Source organism: Colletotrichum graminicola (genome assembly GCF_000149035.1).
Source record: "Colletotrichum graminicola M1.001 genomic scaffold supercont1.3, whole genome shotgun sequence".
Taxonomy (NCBI): Eukaryota; Fungi; Ascomycota; class Sordariomycetes; order Glomerellales; family Glomerellaceae; genus Colletotrichum; species Colletotrichum graminicola.
In genome coordinates, this window is record NW_007361007.1 from 1,155,366 (window position 1) to 1,171,097 (window position 15,732).

General features: G+C 55.6%; 3 protein-coding genes and 1 non-coding gene across 4 annotated transcripts; 2 read left to right on the forward strand and 2 right to left on the reverse strand.

The window, feature by feature from the left end:
- The first annotated feature begins 801 nt into the window (after window positions 1-801).
- GLRG_13043 lies at window positions 802-875 on the forward strand. The gene has a single exon. It is a non-coding gene; the product is annotated as a tRNA-Asn (tRNA).
- Window positions 876-4,823: 3,948 nt separating this feature from the next.
- On the reverse strand, window positions 4,824-6,433 carry GLRG_01239 (SPRY domain-containing protein; the record flags this gene model as incomplete). The annotated part of the gene is made up of 4 exons (XM_008091924.1): window positions 4,824-4,883; window positions 4,946-5,763; window positions 5,812-6,117; window positions 6,178-6,433. The coding sequence occupies 4 exons, from the start codon at window positions 6,431-6,433 to the stop codon at window positions 4,824-4,826; spliced, it is 1,440 nt and encodes a 479-aa protein (XP_008090115.1).
- Window positions 6,434-10,361: 3,928 nt separating this feature from the next.
- Window positions 10,362-11,306, forward strand: GLRG_01240 (uncharacterized protein; the record flags this gene model as incomplete). Its single annotated transcript, XM_008091925.1, has 1 exon — window positions 10,362-11,306. The coding sequence occupies one exon, from the start codon at window positions 10,362-10,364 to the stop codon at window positions 11,304-11,306; it is 945 nt and encodes a 314-aa protein (XP_008090116.1).
- A 985-nt stretch (window positions 11,307-12,291) lies between these two features.
- GLRG_01241 (ubiquitin family protein) lies at window positions 12,292-14,544 on the reverse strand (the record flags this gene model as incomplete). The annotated part of the gene is made up of 2 exons (XM_008091926.1): window positions 12,292-14,202; window positions 14,260-14,544. The coding sequence occupies 2 exons, from the start codon at window positions 14,542-14,544 to the stop codon at window positions 12,292-12,294; spliced, it is 2,196 nt and encodes a 731-aa protein (XP_008090117.1).
- Window positions 14,545-15,732: the final 1,188 nt, after the last annotated feature.

Genomic DNA, 15,732 nt, shown 5'->3' on the forward strand with positions numbered 1-15,732 from the left:
GGGGGGGGGGCAGGAGACACCAGCTTCCTCACGAGTCGCGATCCCAGATGCGCTGGAACTTCGGCACTCGAGAGGGCTGCGTTAATTGAGGTCCTGGACCCGGAGACGGGGGGCTGCCTAATTTGCGAGCCTCCAAGGGGTGGTGGGTGAGGGATGTCTGAATCCAAGCAAAACTCTGTTGCGAAATTGCAAACCGGAGAACTGGAACCCCACGGTGGCACCGGCGCCGTCATGGGATTTACCCGTGAATAGGGGTGTACCAGGACCGGCCGGCCACGTGCAGTTATTGTTATCTGCTGAGGGGCCGGGATTCCGCCCAGATTTCCATACCAAATAAAGACATCGGACGGGGCGGGCTAGGCTGGCGGTGTGCTATCTGCGCCGCCTCGGGTCCACGATGAACTCTCCGGGAGAGTGAGGTTCAGAACGCCTCAAAGGATTCGGTTCGCATAGTAAGCGCCCCGTCATCTGGCCCGCGGGAGACGGTTGCCAGTGACTGACAATGTTTGACACAACGCAGATGACATGTCGGCTGCACTGAGCCGCGGGCGCGTAACTTTTTCGCCGAGCGGGACTGGAGCTGGGCTGGGCTGGGCTTTGCGGATCAATAAGGCTGTCGATGAAATTGTGAGCTGCGTCTATACGTAGTTTGTGTCGAAAATCATAGATCGGCAGGGTCCAGGCAAGCAGGGGGGGGGGGGGGGGGGGGGGGGAGGTCGTCATCAAGTGAGAGCAGCTACAAGGGACGTCAAACCCCCCGCTCACTCAACGCAGCGTCCCTAAGCGGCTCGCTTAAGCTCATCCCCGATGGCACAATTGGCTAGCGCGTCAGACTGTTAATCTGGAGGTTGGTGGTTCGAGCCCACCTCGGGGAGGATTCGGTGGTTAAATTCCACACAAAATAGAGCACAGCTTTTTTGTATTTTGGCATTTGGTGGTCTCTCTCACTCACTCACCCACTCACTCACCTAAGGTGGTTTTGATTGCATTCTGCTCTGTTTTACTAGAGGTGTGGCATGAGTTGTTGCTCGCCTAGTTAGGGCTTGGGGGGAAATGGCAGTTGCCTACTGATATGTTTTATGATAATCATTAGTCAGTTAGCTCTTATAATCCAGAGTCGAGTTGTCTGTATAGAATGTGCCCATGTCTTTGTGTACCATTTTCATTGGATTGCAGTACATTTATTTACTTTACCTATCCATCCGTCCATCTTATTATACAAATCAAGAAGAAAAAGACACAGAAGACAACTTTCTCCAACTCACAAAATTCCACATTGACTTACAAGACTTGCGGACTCCGCGTGACCTCGGATGGCTTGAAAACCCTCTAGAGGCCCGCGAGACGGAGGACAGTCATTTCCTCATGGATGCTGCCATGGTAAGTGACCCAATCTATTTATTCATTTTTCCCCTGTTGAAATACTGCAGAGATACTACAATGCGCAATCACAGGTCGGCCGTTGGTTATGTTCCTCCCTGCCTTGTGGGATGCGGCGAGTGAGGACGGCTACGAACCGGGGTTGCCAGACACCACAAGACTGCTGATGATAGTATGCAAAGAGAGGGAGGCAAAGTGGTAAGAATGTCGGTCCTCGGGCACAGTGAGGCGTGGAACCCGTCGTGAGCGCGAGTTCTTTGTATGTCTGCCGAGTGTCGCCTCCCCTCGCCTCCCAACCGTATAAGCAAAGCCGGCTCGAATGAAGTCTGCTGGCGGCAGTGATATGGACTCCCGCGAGGGACAAAAACGAAAGATTTGCCACATAATGAAGACAGACTACTTGCGGGTGACCACCTGCGGCCCAATTTCCTTTGTCCACTCCCACCTCCCAGCCTCTGAGCTCCCAGAACTGGCTGGCCAACACCGCTTCGGTGATCCGCCCCGTCATGGCGTTCTACTATCCTAGCCTCGAGTATAGCGGCTCCTCGAGGGCGTCCCAAAATTATACCTGAGAAGGCAACCGCAGGGAATGAAGATAGCTACTGTCTGCGAAACACTTCTCGACAGTAGAGACGACCATCTTCAAGAACCGTCCCGCCCTGACTTCACTCGAGAGGACACCAGCCATCGGAGACAAAAAGCCATGATACGTTTGCTTGATCGTTGTGGGCTGTATATCCCCGTTCTGCGCGTCAGCCGTCAGATATCTCTCCGTGACCCTGTGCCGGGGCTTTGTCGCGCGAAACGTCGCACTGGACTGCCGAAACACCAGTAGGGGCCAAAGGCCTGCAGCCCAGAGGACTACGAATGCTTCCATAACCCTCAGACAAGGGCCCAGAGAAGTATAGGACTCGGTATAGCCCCACTCCTCTCGAGGGCGGATGGAGGAGAGCACGGCGGTGCCAGCCGTCGGCCACGTCTAGACTCTAGCAAAACCAAAACCAAGAGAACATTTGCCGAGGCACTAGAGATAGAGTCTCTTAGCCATGATTGAAAGAGGTTGGTCCTATAGTCGAGTGAACAGTTCTTGCTTGTACATGGCTCTGAGAAGAGTGCGTACTGAATCTAGGCAGCCGTCGTCTCCCACCCCCTTTCTCACCACCGCAACATCGTCTTGTTCGATTTCGGGTTGAAGGAAACCATTCTGCCAGGGCGTGTATCGAATCGATGCCGTCCCCCACCTTCGCCCCGCTTGTTAAAGGCGGACTCTACAAACCCCCTTCGGGTCCGTAACATAAGCGTCGACCTCACGGCCAGCCGTTCACATCCTGAAGATCAACTGTCACATGCGACCGTGACCATACCCATTGGAAAACTCGGCGTCCGACACGTTCTCCAACAAGTGAGCTGATAAGGGGGTCTTTTCCTCGTGGAGGGCATGAACGAAGACCAGCAAAGATCCCAGCCGCTGGGAATGAAGGCGGACCGCTTTCTGGCGCCTCACGGGCCCTGTTCCAGTCATCCATATTCATTCTCTCTTTACTCCGTACGCCCGATCCATTATTCCGACAGCTCCACACCAACGCCTACCTATACGCCATTGGAATCAGACAGCTGTGGCTCGCGGACGGTCGGAGTAGCTCCGCCGTCAAGACATCTGCAAACACACTTGCTCCAACATGGTCGTTACCGGCATCTGCAAATGGGGCTTTGCTATCCATCTACTGCTGTACATACGGCGATGACAAAGTCTGAAACCGCCATCTTGCGCAGCCCGGGCCTCTCCAATGTTTTGTGTGATATTAAGTTCGTTACTTTTCGGCTTGATCTCGGTGCCTTCCCGTCTGGCCCTCATCCTACTGGTGACCTTGTCTCCGCAGCCCGGGGCGCCTCCCTGGACTGCCTCGGCGTTTGAGGCGTCGTTGCGCAACCACGGGGCTCTGGCCGTATTGCCCTGCTCTCAGGTCAGGTCCGCCCTCATTCTCCGGAGGAAAGGTAGAGGGCGTTGCCCGTCACCTACCGCCACCGCACCGCCTACGTCCCGGTTCGGGCCACCGGCTTTGAGCATCGTTCCTTGTGTGGTCAATGCGCGCGCGTCGTATTTCGCCCGGGGGGGGGGGGGGGGGGGCCAGTGCGTCCGCCAGCCGTCCCGCTGTGGAGATGGGTTCCCTAGATCACCCGCTGGACACGACGCCTGCGGGTGGGGGGGCGCGCCATCGCCCGTTCCTCCACTTTTGGTCGGGGATCCGCCGCCGAATTGCGTGCCAGGTATAAGCAGTTGGCCAAGCAGTCGGAGTTCCTCCGCGGGCGTTTACTATGTATTGCCTACCTGTCGGAGGAAGATGGACTCTGTTCGGGCCAAGGGAGATGGGGCTTGTAGATGTCCGAGACCATTCCGCTGAACTAGAAAACATGCACTCCTTTTTGGAAAGACAAAAAAAGAAGTAGGAAGATAGGGGCCTCACCTCAAGTGGTAGGGTACGCATATCTGAGCATTGTTCGTTGTGCGGCGATGGATAGATTCGAAACGGTGAAAACGGTAAGGTGGGTAGCGTTTCGATAAGGAGTTACTTCATGCTGTAATAAGGGGTTATGAAGGTAGTTTTGCCTTCTGATGATGGAAGTGCAAGACCTCGAAAATAGCAAGTCGAAGCTCTCGCAGCTATATCCTTCTGAGAGCCGGACTACTACCATGTCCTGTTTATTTTATTTTGTGTTTCGCGACCCTGGCTTATTACTCATGCACGACGTGCGAAAGTAACCTTATGCTCTGTCACGCCGCGACAATATGAGACCTTGCTATAACTCTACCATGACGGGCTGCGGGAACCGATCGTCCTGGGTAGTTGGGAACCGTCTGGTTGACATGACCCACGCTACGTGAGGCTCAGAGGTCGTGTCGACATATGTAAACTCCTATACACTGGTATGATTGATGCAGATGTCTGTGTACATGTATAGTTCGCGCTCTGGGCCGGCAAATATCCCATCCCCATGACTCTTGCTTTTTTTTGTGTGTGTGCGAATTCTTTCGTACATTCGGGGCAGAACAGAAATGGCGTGAGAGTAAGGGGAAAAGACCGCAAACGCACACCAATCCAAACCACAAAAGAGAGTAGATGCGTCAATTCGATGATTCGCGGTCAGGTCCAAAGGTATCATGAAGCTCGCGGCCGGACCAACCTGGTTAACAAAAGCAAAGCAAAAAGCCCTTTCCTTTCCTTTCCCCGGATTCCCTTTCGACGAAGACAGGCCAGCATCCCATCTATTCCAAAAAACAAATTTGAGAGAGAAAAAAAATGCCAAACTCCTAGATCGCCAGGTTTCAGGATTTCCGCGTGCTCTGGCCCTAAACACCACATTATGGCGGCTTTAACCGCTTCACCATCCTCAACTCCTTGCCCCTCCCGATGGGGGCCCACCGGCTGGCTTCGGCCATGGTATCATGTCGTCCTGCCCAGCAGTTTGAGTTCAAATATCATTGTGCGCTCTGCGACCTCGACCTGTTGGCGTGTCGGTTAGGTCGTGGAGTGCTGTTCCCCTCCCGTCCCGCGCCGGCTCGCACCGCATCGGTATAGCTGGGTATCGGAGGGTGCGAAGGTCCGCTACCGCCGGTCGTAGAAGCGCCCCGATTGCGGTTGAGAACCCGTATCAACGGCGTGTTCTCGCTGTCCGTGCTGTTCCGGCGACTGCCGGCCTCCGAGTTGTCGGGGCTCGTGTATTCAGGTGGCGGGTTCAAGGCGTCTTGAAGCCCAAGCCCTACAACGCTTTGCCCCTCGTGCCCGCGATTGCTGCTGCTGCTTGGCTCGCCGCCCTCGTCGTCGGGGACGAAGTGTGTCAGAGAGATGTCAGTCGGGCTTCTTACGGGACCGGGGCTCCTCGGTGGTAGTACTCTGAAGTTCCCGCTTCTTGTCCGCCCATGCCGAGGTCCCAGGCTAGCTTGGTTGTAGGACTGGGTCTGCGAGGGCGCTCGCTGGTGCCCGCCACCCGTGTACCCGTCTTTGCGACCGGCCTCCAGCAGGATGTCTCCCTGCTCGGAGCCGTAGGGCGGCGGCGGCGCGAGGCTGCCCGTCATCGGGGCAAGTCCCCACTTCTTGACGTTAGCCTCGATGAAGACGAAGCCGGCCTGGCCAAAGTTGACGTGCACAATGCAGGGCCCGTTGGCCCCGACGGCGGGGAAGAAGTTCTGGGACTTGACGCCGTGAATGACATCTTCCAGTTTCTTGCCGTTCCGGGTGAAGAAGATGGTGCCGGTTCGGGGACGGTAGCCGACACCGATTACGTCGCCCTGGACATATTGAGGGCCGTAGGGCGTCGCCGCGAAGGGCTGGTTGCAACGTCGCTGGCCCGCTGACAGATAGGCTGCGGAATGTTTGTGGAAGCCTGGACGGTTAGCGTCGCGCGGTTGTGTCGGAGACGGGAATGACATACCAGGCAGCCTGAACAAAGGGTAGGGCTTCGTGGCCATGCCGATACTGATCAAGGTATTTTCGGGCTTATCGTAGATCTTTGCCTCCCAGTAGTAGACCTCGTTCTGCTTGGGCACGGGCAGGTTGCTCATGACGGTGCATTCGGAGTCGAAGAACTCAATCTCGGTGCGGCCTTCGACAAAGCAGTTGGCGATTTCCAATTCGGGCTCGAACTCCCACGCAGAGACACCCTTTTCTTGGATGGCGAGGTATTGCGACAGAGAGATGTCGGTCTGGAGGGACTCGGGCGGGTTCGCTTGGATGAATGCTGGACTCGGGGTCAGTGGTCTGTGAATATGGCGGTAGCGAAGACGAAGTGTAGGCCTACCTTTTGCCCTGAGGTACTCGGTCCTCTGCATGTCATCCATGGACTCGAGGGCCTCGGTCTCCTCCTTGGCGAAGGCCTGCTCATCGTCGTACTCGCCGGGTCGTCCGATGCGATCGAGGAAGATGCGGCCGCTGGCCGTGTACCTGAAGAAGTAGATGACGAGGAAAACGAGGGCGATAAGCACGGCGGAGCCAAAAGACGACAGCAGTCCGATGACGACACCATTCAGCGCCGATGAGGGGGTTGTCGGTGCCATGACGGGGAGGCAGCGACGTTTGTCGATTCAATCCGGTCAGTCGATCGGTCGGTCGATGGGAGGCGGGGGAGGATGGAGGTTAGTAAGGTGGGATCGGTCGATCGAGAGGAGGGACGGCTGGCGTCACCGCCGCGAAAGCAGCATTCGCGGGCAAATGGACAGTTGTGAAAGCAGGCGAAGAGAAGGGCAGGGCGATAGGCGCTGTAAAAGGCGAAAAGGGCGTCAAAAAGGAAAGTCGTCGTTGTCGACAGACAGGCAATGCAAAGGCGGAAAGGCAAGTCGCTAGGGTGGGTGAATTGAATCAGAAGGCAAGAGGGCGGTCGATGGGGTTGGATCAGATCAGGATGGGGTGAGATGAAAGCGTTATCGTCGTCGTCGAGGCCGTGGATCCTTCCTGTCTGTCTGTGGTCGGTCGATTGGGCGGTTACAGTATGGTAGGTGCCGCAACGACGGTGGGCGAAAGTATAGGCAGGCTGGGGAAGAGCAGTGCGAGAGGTTTCGTTGTCACAGTTCTCCGACCGACCCAAGTCGCAGGTGGATGGGGCGTGTGGGCGGACTGGCCGGTCTGGTGCTTGCAGTGGCGTCGCTACGGGCGCTATCTTGCCTGCCTAGGCAGGGAGCGATGGGTAAGTACCTGGGTAGGTAGGGTTCAATGGACCGTGGTGAGGGATCTGGTATCGACGCAGTGTAATGCAGGGCGTCGTAGAGTATTGAGACGAAGGGGAAGGGGGGGAGGATACGAGAGAGCAATAAGAGAATACGATATAAGAAAAAAGAAAAAGAAAAAAAAGCAAGAGGAAAAAAAAATCCGAGTAAGAGGACTAGCGGCACAGGTAAGCCGGTCGTTGGATAGGTGATTGCATGTACTGGGTTCGTTGTTCGTCGGGCGGGGACGGACGTGGTTTAGTTTGTTTAGAGGTTGAGGAGGGGAGCCAAGGTTCAAGACAGGATCATAGATTTGGATGGACGTGCAGAGTCGAAAATAAAATAGAGAGAGAGAGAGAGAGCTGAGAAGCAAAAAGAAAGTCAAGCAGGGACTCGGACAACTGTACACTACAAGATGTACTGTAGGTCAGTTGATATGTCTAGCTAGCGCTTGGTAAGGTTGGTTGTGCAGGTTTGGTGGTGTTGAGTTAGATAGGGGTGGGGGAGAAGGTGCCACAGATTGGAGAAGGCAAAAGAGGGAGAAGGAGGAAAACGTAGGATGACAGAAGGTCGTCGTCTATAGCGTTGGCGTAAGGTTCCTGGATCTGCATTTTGCATCTGCATCTGCATCTGCATCAGCATCAGCGTCGCGGCAGGTCACTTGCAACGTCAACGTTGTGACGGTGGCACTGGGCACACTGCTCGTCCACTGTCCAATGTCCACACTGACGACGAGACGGACGGGCGCGGCACGGCATCGTCCAAGGATACCGGGAAGGCCAGGGGTTCCGATACACGTGAACTGGGTTGGTCATGTTAGAGCTTCTGCCTGTTTTCAGTGCGCCGTCTTAACATGTGGCGGGGAATGCTGCGTACCGCCGGCCCTTCCTCTTCTTCCTTCTACCCTGTTCCCAGGCTTGCATGACGCTGGTTGATGGGTCATCCAGCTCCAGTTCCAGCTCCATTCTGCCACTTCTTCTAACGCCAGTCTTTCCTGTTTGCCCGACCCCGAGGCGTCATTCGCTCCTGTAGTCTGGTCTGGTGTACTGTATGTACTGTGTCTGTATCCGTCCGTATCTGGGAATGCCATCAGGACAGACGAAAGGTACCCCCCCATCCGCCCGTACCACGCCGAAGGGGGCCCGGTGAACATACTGCTGTTCAACCGCCGGATGCATTGGAGCCGCCGGCGAGAGACGGAGACTGGACGAAGACTGGGGCGGGCAGAGAGAGATCTGTCTCTCGAGAACGGCCCCCTTCCCTCTCCACCTCTCTCTCTCTCCACCTCTCTCTCTCTTTCTCTCTCTCTCTCTCTCTCTCTCTCTCTCTCTCTCTCTCTCTCTCTCTCTCTCTCCCTCTCTCTCCCTCTCTCTCCCTCTCTCCCTCTGCTTCCTCGCTCGCAGCGTGCTGACCAATTGTCCAGCCCGGGTCGGCCATCGCATGACTTTTAGTTTCTTCAGCAACCATTTGCCATTCCGGGTCCGTCGAACGAGCCCGTCGCAAGCCCCCTTTTCGTCTCCCCGTGCCAAAGCCATCCATCTTCCGCTAGCAGGCAACCCCCAAAACATACCGTACCCACCCACGGAGACAGCTCACAACGAGATCCAACGGGAACGGGGACAACGGTGTGAGAATGAAAGAAAGCCCACGCATGAACAGCACCCGCCCGGACGGTTAGGCCTAAGCCATGTCGGGTCAAGGACACACACACACACACACACACACCCCATTGCGGCACTGCCTGCCGACTACGCAGTCGAAGCCAGCCAAAGAGCGCTCTGGAATGGTAGGGTGACAGGCAACCCTGGCGCAGCCCACTGGTTTCAATCCCTCTGGGGTTTCATGCTCCGGCTCGATTCTTTGTCCAACGCCCCCCCTTTCCTCGACGACCGTGCTCAGCCGTAATCCCTTGTTCTTCCTCGACATCCTACGTAGTATTGTGTCGTCTGCCGCAACCAATAATGCCATTCTTTGTTTGCGTCCGGAACACTGCAGCTCGACATGATTCCTCGGAAAGGGGTTCAGTTCCGCTGAGACAATCCCCTCCACTCCTGTTATCAAATAATAGCCAGCATCTTGCCCCAAAATCCGCCCTTTCTGAGAGGGGCATTCTATGCTATCGGTAATTGACTTGACTCTCTCTCTGTCTCTCGTTCCTCTCGACGCCTGGAAACATCTCCCACGCGCCGAATGACCAGGTCGTATCCGTGATTTTTTCGTCTTTTTCAGATCCCGTCGTCAAAGTGCTACATTCCCAAACCCCCTTGCCGTGTCTGTGTCCGTGTTCGGGTCCAAGAGGGTCCGTTCCTCCAGCCGACCCAGGTAGCCAGAGGGGAGGAAAAAGAAGACCGCGAGCGGCCCGTCAGTCCTCGTGGCCAAATCCGTCGACTAATCAACTACGGGCGCTGTCAAAGTGTCAGTCCGTCGACGGCGCCCGACGGCGCCCTGCCGCACAGTCGCGAATCGGACGGTAGCGCCCATCTGCGATGCGACTCAGCACGCCAACCTTGTCCCCCCCGCCTATCTAGGTAGGTATAGGTATCAGGGCCCTGCCTGATCCACTTTGCTCCGATGCGGGAGATCGGCCGGACGCATGCTGCTCCACTCCGGGGCCCGGGTCTCATGCCAGGCCCGCTCAGCCGGCGCCACGTGGGTGAGAGATGAGTGTGTGGACCACGATGAACAGTCCATCTTTGATTAGGTGCAGGATTGATTCACCGCCGCACATGATGTTCTCCAACAGCACCCAGAACAGCCGTCACTCATCCCCGCCATGTGGTTTGGCGTCAGTTGAAGATTCGTCGTGCATGGGTGGGTAGCTAGGTCTACCGGCCTGTTGTGTTTGCTTCTCTGCCTCTGAATCACCCACGATGGAAATCCAAACATGCTTCTATTGCTCATGAATCACGGCGTCACAGACCCTCTGCTTGCCGGAACAAGTCACAATAAATGTCCAAGGATGCGTCAAAGATGTAGGAACAGCGACTCTTGAAATGGGTACATACAGCCACAACCAATCCTATCTCCGTAATCCATTCACTGCCACGACTCTCGCTACCCGGCTGTTGACCAAACCTTGACTGGATTCACCAGACCCATCTCCGATGCCATCCTTGACATATTAGAAGGCCGTCTTTTCCTGGTGTTTCAACTGCAACAGTCCCCCATGGACAATGCATTTTCTCAGCATCAACAGTGGCCTTCTGAATCTTTGACGCATACTTGCCCTGCGAGAGCCACGATTAGGCTTTCCAACGACAACACCCTCTACGCCGCTCCGAACATGTATTGGAAAAACAAGGAAAGACGCAGTACCTGCCGTCACTTCAGACAGGGAAAGTGTGTATACTGGCAGACCCCAGAGAAGTGCGATTTCCCCCATCGCCCTCAGCATGCGCCGCGTCTCCCGCCCCCCGTCGAGAACGCACCTCCCACTCCTCCACTGCACCGTCCTCCACATCTGTATCCCCAGGAGGCAACCCCCTTTGTGCCTCGCTATCAGCAGCACGCCCCCATCCCCGCAGCCCATTCATTTACCCAGTGGCCAGTCATCGATCCGAACTCGGACAATGGTTACCATGAACGTCCCGGATATGGCTCTCAGTACTTGGGTTATCACTTAAACAACATCAACCCTTACGGACAGGTCCATTTCCAGCCCTACGAGCATCCGGTGCCATCGATGCTTGGGTTCCCCTCCGCCGAACATCACCCAGTCCGTACTGATTACTATCCGGAGCATGGGATCTCCTACTACAGCCCATTTGCGCCCGTTTATCCGGAAGGCTACGTCATGCCCATGGAAGCCCAGTTCAGCAACGATCCTCCCCAGGCCCATCAGTACCAGTATCAGCAGCTCTACCAGCTCCCGGACACCCCTCCAGAGTCAAGGTCAATCTCGCCCCCCACGCCCCGCTTAGTCGCTTACGCTGCACTGCCCGTGACAGACGGATACACTGCTCCCCCTTTAGCAGAGGTGGAGCAAGATGCCCTCGCCGACCCGGAGAAGCTGAAGCGAGAGCGAAGCAAGGTTTGCTGGTACGGCGATGATTGCAAGAGACCCAACTGCTATTACCGCCACGGTGTTGTAGAGGACAAGGTCGAGGGGGAATATTCTGGTTCCTCTCCCTCTTCCTCTTCCTCCTCCCGTCCCTCTTCCACTCTAGTCCCCGCTGCATCTTTGGATCCCGATGTCGATTCTTCCAACACTGTGTCGAGGAAGGGCTAGGACAAGTGGAAAGCGAAGGGATACCAGACCCCGGAGAAATCTTCCGACCAAGGGTTCTCAAACGAAGTGAAGAAATGGCCGAAGACAAGCCTACGGCCAAAGACGAGGCTTCTGAGGAGCAGTCCCCAACGGTCAGGAGCCCGGCAACTCCAAATGTGCCCCGCTGGTGGCAAAAGACACACGTCGTCGTTGACCCAAAGGGCACTGCCGCCCGAGTCAAAATTGTGCGCGCGGAGAGGTGCTCTAATCTTTACATATACATTGTCTGGCGTTTGATAGACACACGCACGGAGAGGCAGTGTGCTATCTTGATATGGATTTCTGGGTTTTGGGGCTCACGATCCCCACGACGAGTTAATGACGACTTAATGGCGCTAGGGACTGTGGTGTTACACTGGGTTATTTCGCATTTCTTACACGAATGATGATAAGGTTGATATAGCCGAATGACTTTTATTTTTATTTTTATTTTTATCAAACCTTGTGATCTGGTGATAGACGATGCAGAGACGGAGCTATTCAAGAAAAGGAAATCACCCTCTGAGAAGGGGATGAGACGGGGGGAAAGGACAAGAAAAAAAAGTAAAGAAAAGGTGTGGTATTTGTAGAGGTCGAATTAGTCCCGACTAATTTCGTCGTTAGGGGTCCTTATGGCTAAGCGGTGCAACTCACGAGAGGTTAAAGAGGGAAGACATGATAGTCGAGGGTGAATGCACGATGCTGTCACGGCAAGGTGTCAGCCATCCAATGGGACAACGAAACAAATGCTTATGCCTGGCTTTCCGTGAGGTACAGAGAAAGCACTCGAAAAGCAGAAAGGCTGATGCTGAACTATAAGCAAGATGCATTGATACTGTGCTTCCGATGACAACGCTCTACACCCGACTCCATGCGCCAAGGGACGTCATCGAAGCGTCCAGGGGGTAATCTGTATTGTACAACAATCCTCACCCCATTCCATGCGGATCCCAATGCCTCAACACCACTACACCAGCAGGGGTTGCTGTTCTTCTGCTGGTCGCTGGCCTCCTTCATGAGGCTCGCTCTGAGCCTCGTTTCCGTTCCCCGCTTCATTGTGTCCTGCATTCTCCGTCGTATCGTCGTTGTTTTGAGTTTCAGTGTTCGCTCTGTTTGCCGCAGCCTCTGCAGCCTCTGCGGCCGCTGTGGCAGCAGCTTCTGCCTCCTCCTGTCTCTGTCGTTCCGCGCGTGCCTCAGCCTCAAGATGAGCGATGTGCCGTTCAGCAACGCCTGGGGCGATGCTAGCAAGAAATAGAAGACCTGCTCTCTCGAGCCGGCGTGCCTGATCCATCAGCCAGTTCGCATTATTGCGTCTCCGCTGAGCCACGAGTCTGGCTGCAGCGCGTGTCGGATCCGGTTGACCGTTGGGCCCAACAACCGGTTGGTTGTTGGGGGGATGGACAGGTTCGTTGGCGTTATTCGGAGCAGCAAGGGGGATCAGATTCTCCATATGGCGTCTGACCGGTCCCACAGCCTGGTCGAAATAGTTGTTGAGCAGTCCCGTATTCAGGATGAAGATGCTGGCGGCAATGACTACCACAGTGAACCATCTCGACCAGCTGGCATTGGGCGAGGTGAACCACCACACAAACAGGGCAAGCCTGACGACAAGCCAGAAGTGCGGCCACACTTGCGCAATCAATGGAGCGATGCCTGGGTTGTTAGGATGGACAGGCACAGCGGCCACCGGCGGTTGCCCTTGGGGCTGAAGCAATGGCTGCGCTTCCGGCTGAGGCTGGGCCGGGCCTTGAGCCTCAGCCTGTTGGGCCGGCTGCGGCCCTTCTTGGTGAGCCGGCGGAGTCACGAAAGCTGACGGCCAGGCCATGTGCTGAGGGCGAGCTCTCATTCTAGCCAGGGCCGACGCCGTCTGCTGAAGAGCCGAAGTGGTGTGCGCCGGCCTCCTGGCAGAAGGGGTATAGTACGAGTCCGTCGCGTTGTTGATCAGGATGGCTCGAGGACCCTGGGGCGATGATAGGATGTAAACCTCTGGACCAGACTGCGTCTGTCGCTGAGCATTCGTAGAGTGTCCGCTACCGCCACTCGCCGAGCGCGCGGTTGGATCAGGCGTGGGCCGTCTGCTGCTGGCTCTCGAACCGAGTGTCGGGTAGTATGGGGTTGTAACGCCCACGGAAGAACTGCCGTTGGCGAGGGAAGTGCTCGAGGCACTTCTCTGCATGGCGTTTGTCAAGGCCAGAGTGGCCTGGGTGCTATCGGCAGCTCGGAGGATGTTTTGCACATCAAAAGCCGACAAAGCCGTAGTGGTACTTTGACCACCGGGTTGATGGACGTTCAACGATCCGCCGAGGAAGGTCTCATTAACCGTCACACGGTACGGCTGGCCATTCGGCATCAGGCCCTCCCTTACGTACGTTTGTACGTCTGGATTGTTGAGCGGGCTGACCCGTCCACGCGTGGGATCGGCAGGGTTTGGAGCCGCACCGGCCGTATCGCCGGCACCATGCATGCCCATCGAGGCTCTCATGGCTTGGTTCTGGTTGATCTGCTGATTCGCCATGGCCCTATTCATTGCCTCGCGTTGCAGTCCGTTCATCCACGCCGCCATACTCTGGTGCTGTTGCGCTTGTATCTGCTGGAGCTGCTGCGGCGTCAGGTTGGCGGGTATCTGGGACGGCGTGACGAATGGGAGGGGATTGTTTGCTGCCGGATGCAGCGGAGTTCGTCTCGTAAAGGCCGCCGCTGTGGGCTGGCTGCCATGGTGATGTGTGTGGTGAGGCTGACCAAACGTCTGATGAAAATGAGCATTCGGTGGCGCCGGGCTTGTTCCTCTAGCCACTGACGGTGTCGGGGTCGTGGAGGGTTGGGGTTCGGCCACATCTCGGAGCACAAGGTGAATCGTCTGCTGGTCGGTGGTGCGGATCTGTATCCAAGTCAATCAGTAACATGAATCTAGTAAAAGGGGGGAGGGGGAACGTACGACTCCCTCACCGATGACGCTAAGGAGAGTCTCTCCATCCGGCTGTAGCACACGCCCGCGGTAGATCAGTCGCTGTTGAGAATCGCTCGGTTTCAGCGGAAGAGCTTGGCGGATTTTTTCCTTGAGCTGCTTGACCGTCGTGGTGGCGGCAAGGCCAGGAAACACCAAGGGCCGGCTAGAGTTCGCTGCGGTCGATGGTGACAGCACCTGCAGGTTTATGGACAGGTGGTCAGAAGCAGCCTCTGGCGCAGGGTGCGCAGTCGAAGACGAGCCTTCTGAGGCCATGGTGAGGCCTATCGGTCATGCCACGCGGAGCGCAGCGCGGCAGGTTCGTCGGAGAGTTCGCGAAAGGCAGATGGTTGTAGGTGTGCAAGGACACGATGCTCATGTCACCGTGTCGTTCGTAACGTGGAAATTTAGGACATGTGTTGCTCCCCGACTGACTGCAGACTGTAGTGTAACTCAGGTACGAGGCCCCCTGGCCTCACCAAAAACGTGGGTACGTAACCTGTCCCTGGGGAACTGGAAGGCCCGATCCATGCACGCCGTCCCGATTAGGCGGGTTGTGTCATGCTGATTATATAAGCTCTGTGATGGGATGGACCCTCTGATTGTTCACCAGGACCAAGCACCTTGGGCTAAATCAGTATGAGCAACTTGGCAAGGTCCCCCCCATCCTACACACAACGTCCAACTCAGGATACGGTGCAGGGTGCTGGAACATTCGTTTGGGCGCACTGGGAAACAGGTTATCAGCACGACCAGTCAAAGCTAAAGAACGAATCCAGTATGGAAATAAACATGGGAGCAAGCGCATTCGTTACAGGGAAGAGTCCGTCAAGCATGCAAAGCACCTACTTCGGGTAACACTTTTACTGAAAACCGCCATAGGTCGAAAATAATACCGGGATGATAGTGAGAATGTAGAGGAGCTAGATGTATAGGATTTGCCTATATTTGGACCTAACCGAGGAGATGTTACAGAAGCCATGTCAAACTGAGCACAGTTTTGGCGACGCCCGCTGTGACCATGACGAAGGTAATGTTCCGGGCTAAGGATATGTGGAAAATTCATTTGACCGGCTTTTTTAAATATATATTTATATAAATGACGGAGAGAAGACCAGTCTGCTGAACTTCAGGTAGAAGTAATTAATCAGTTCGGTAGTAATTACTGATTGCCGAAGACAACTTACGCAACGGTAGCACCGGCGACTTGTTCATGTTTTGAGCAGCCAAGAACCCGGAGGATGAGAGGCATATTGACCGAATTATATTACAGCAAGATTGGCTTGCAGCATCTCGGTCATCCTCTGAAGAAATCTACCAAAGCTGGAGCTGACCTGTCGCCACCTCCGACGGGGAAGCAGAACCCCCTGGAACCAACCGCGCAGGCCAGAAATTGAACCACCCTGAATTGAGAGCTGAATGATTGCCGGCACTGCCTGCCGAATAAGTTTATCAAACAGAATG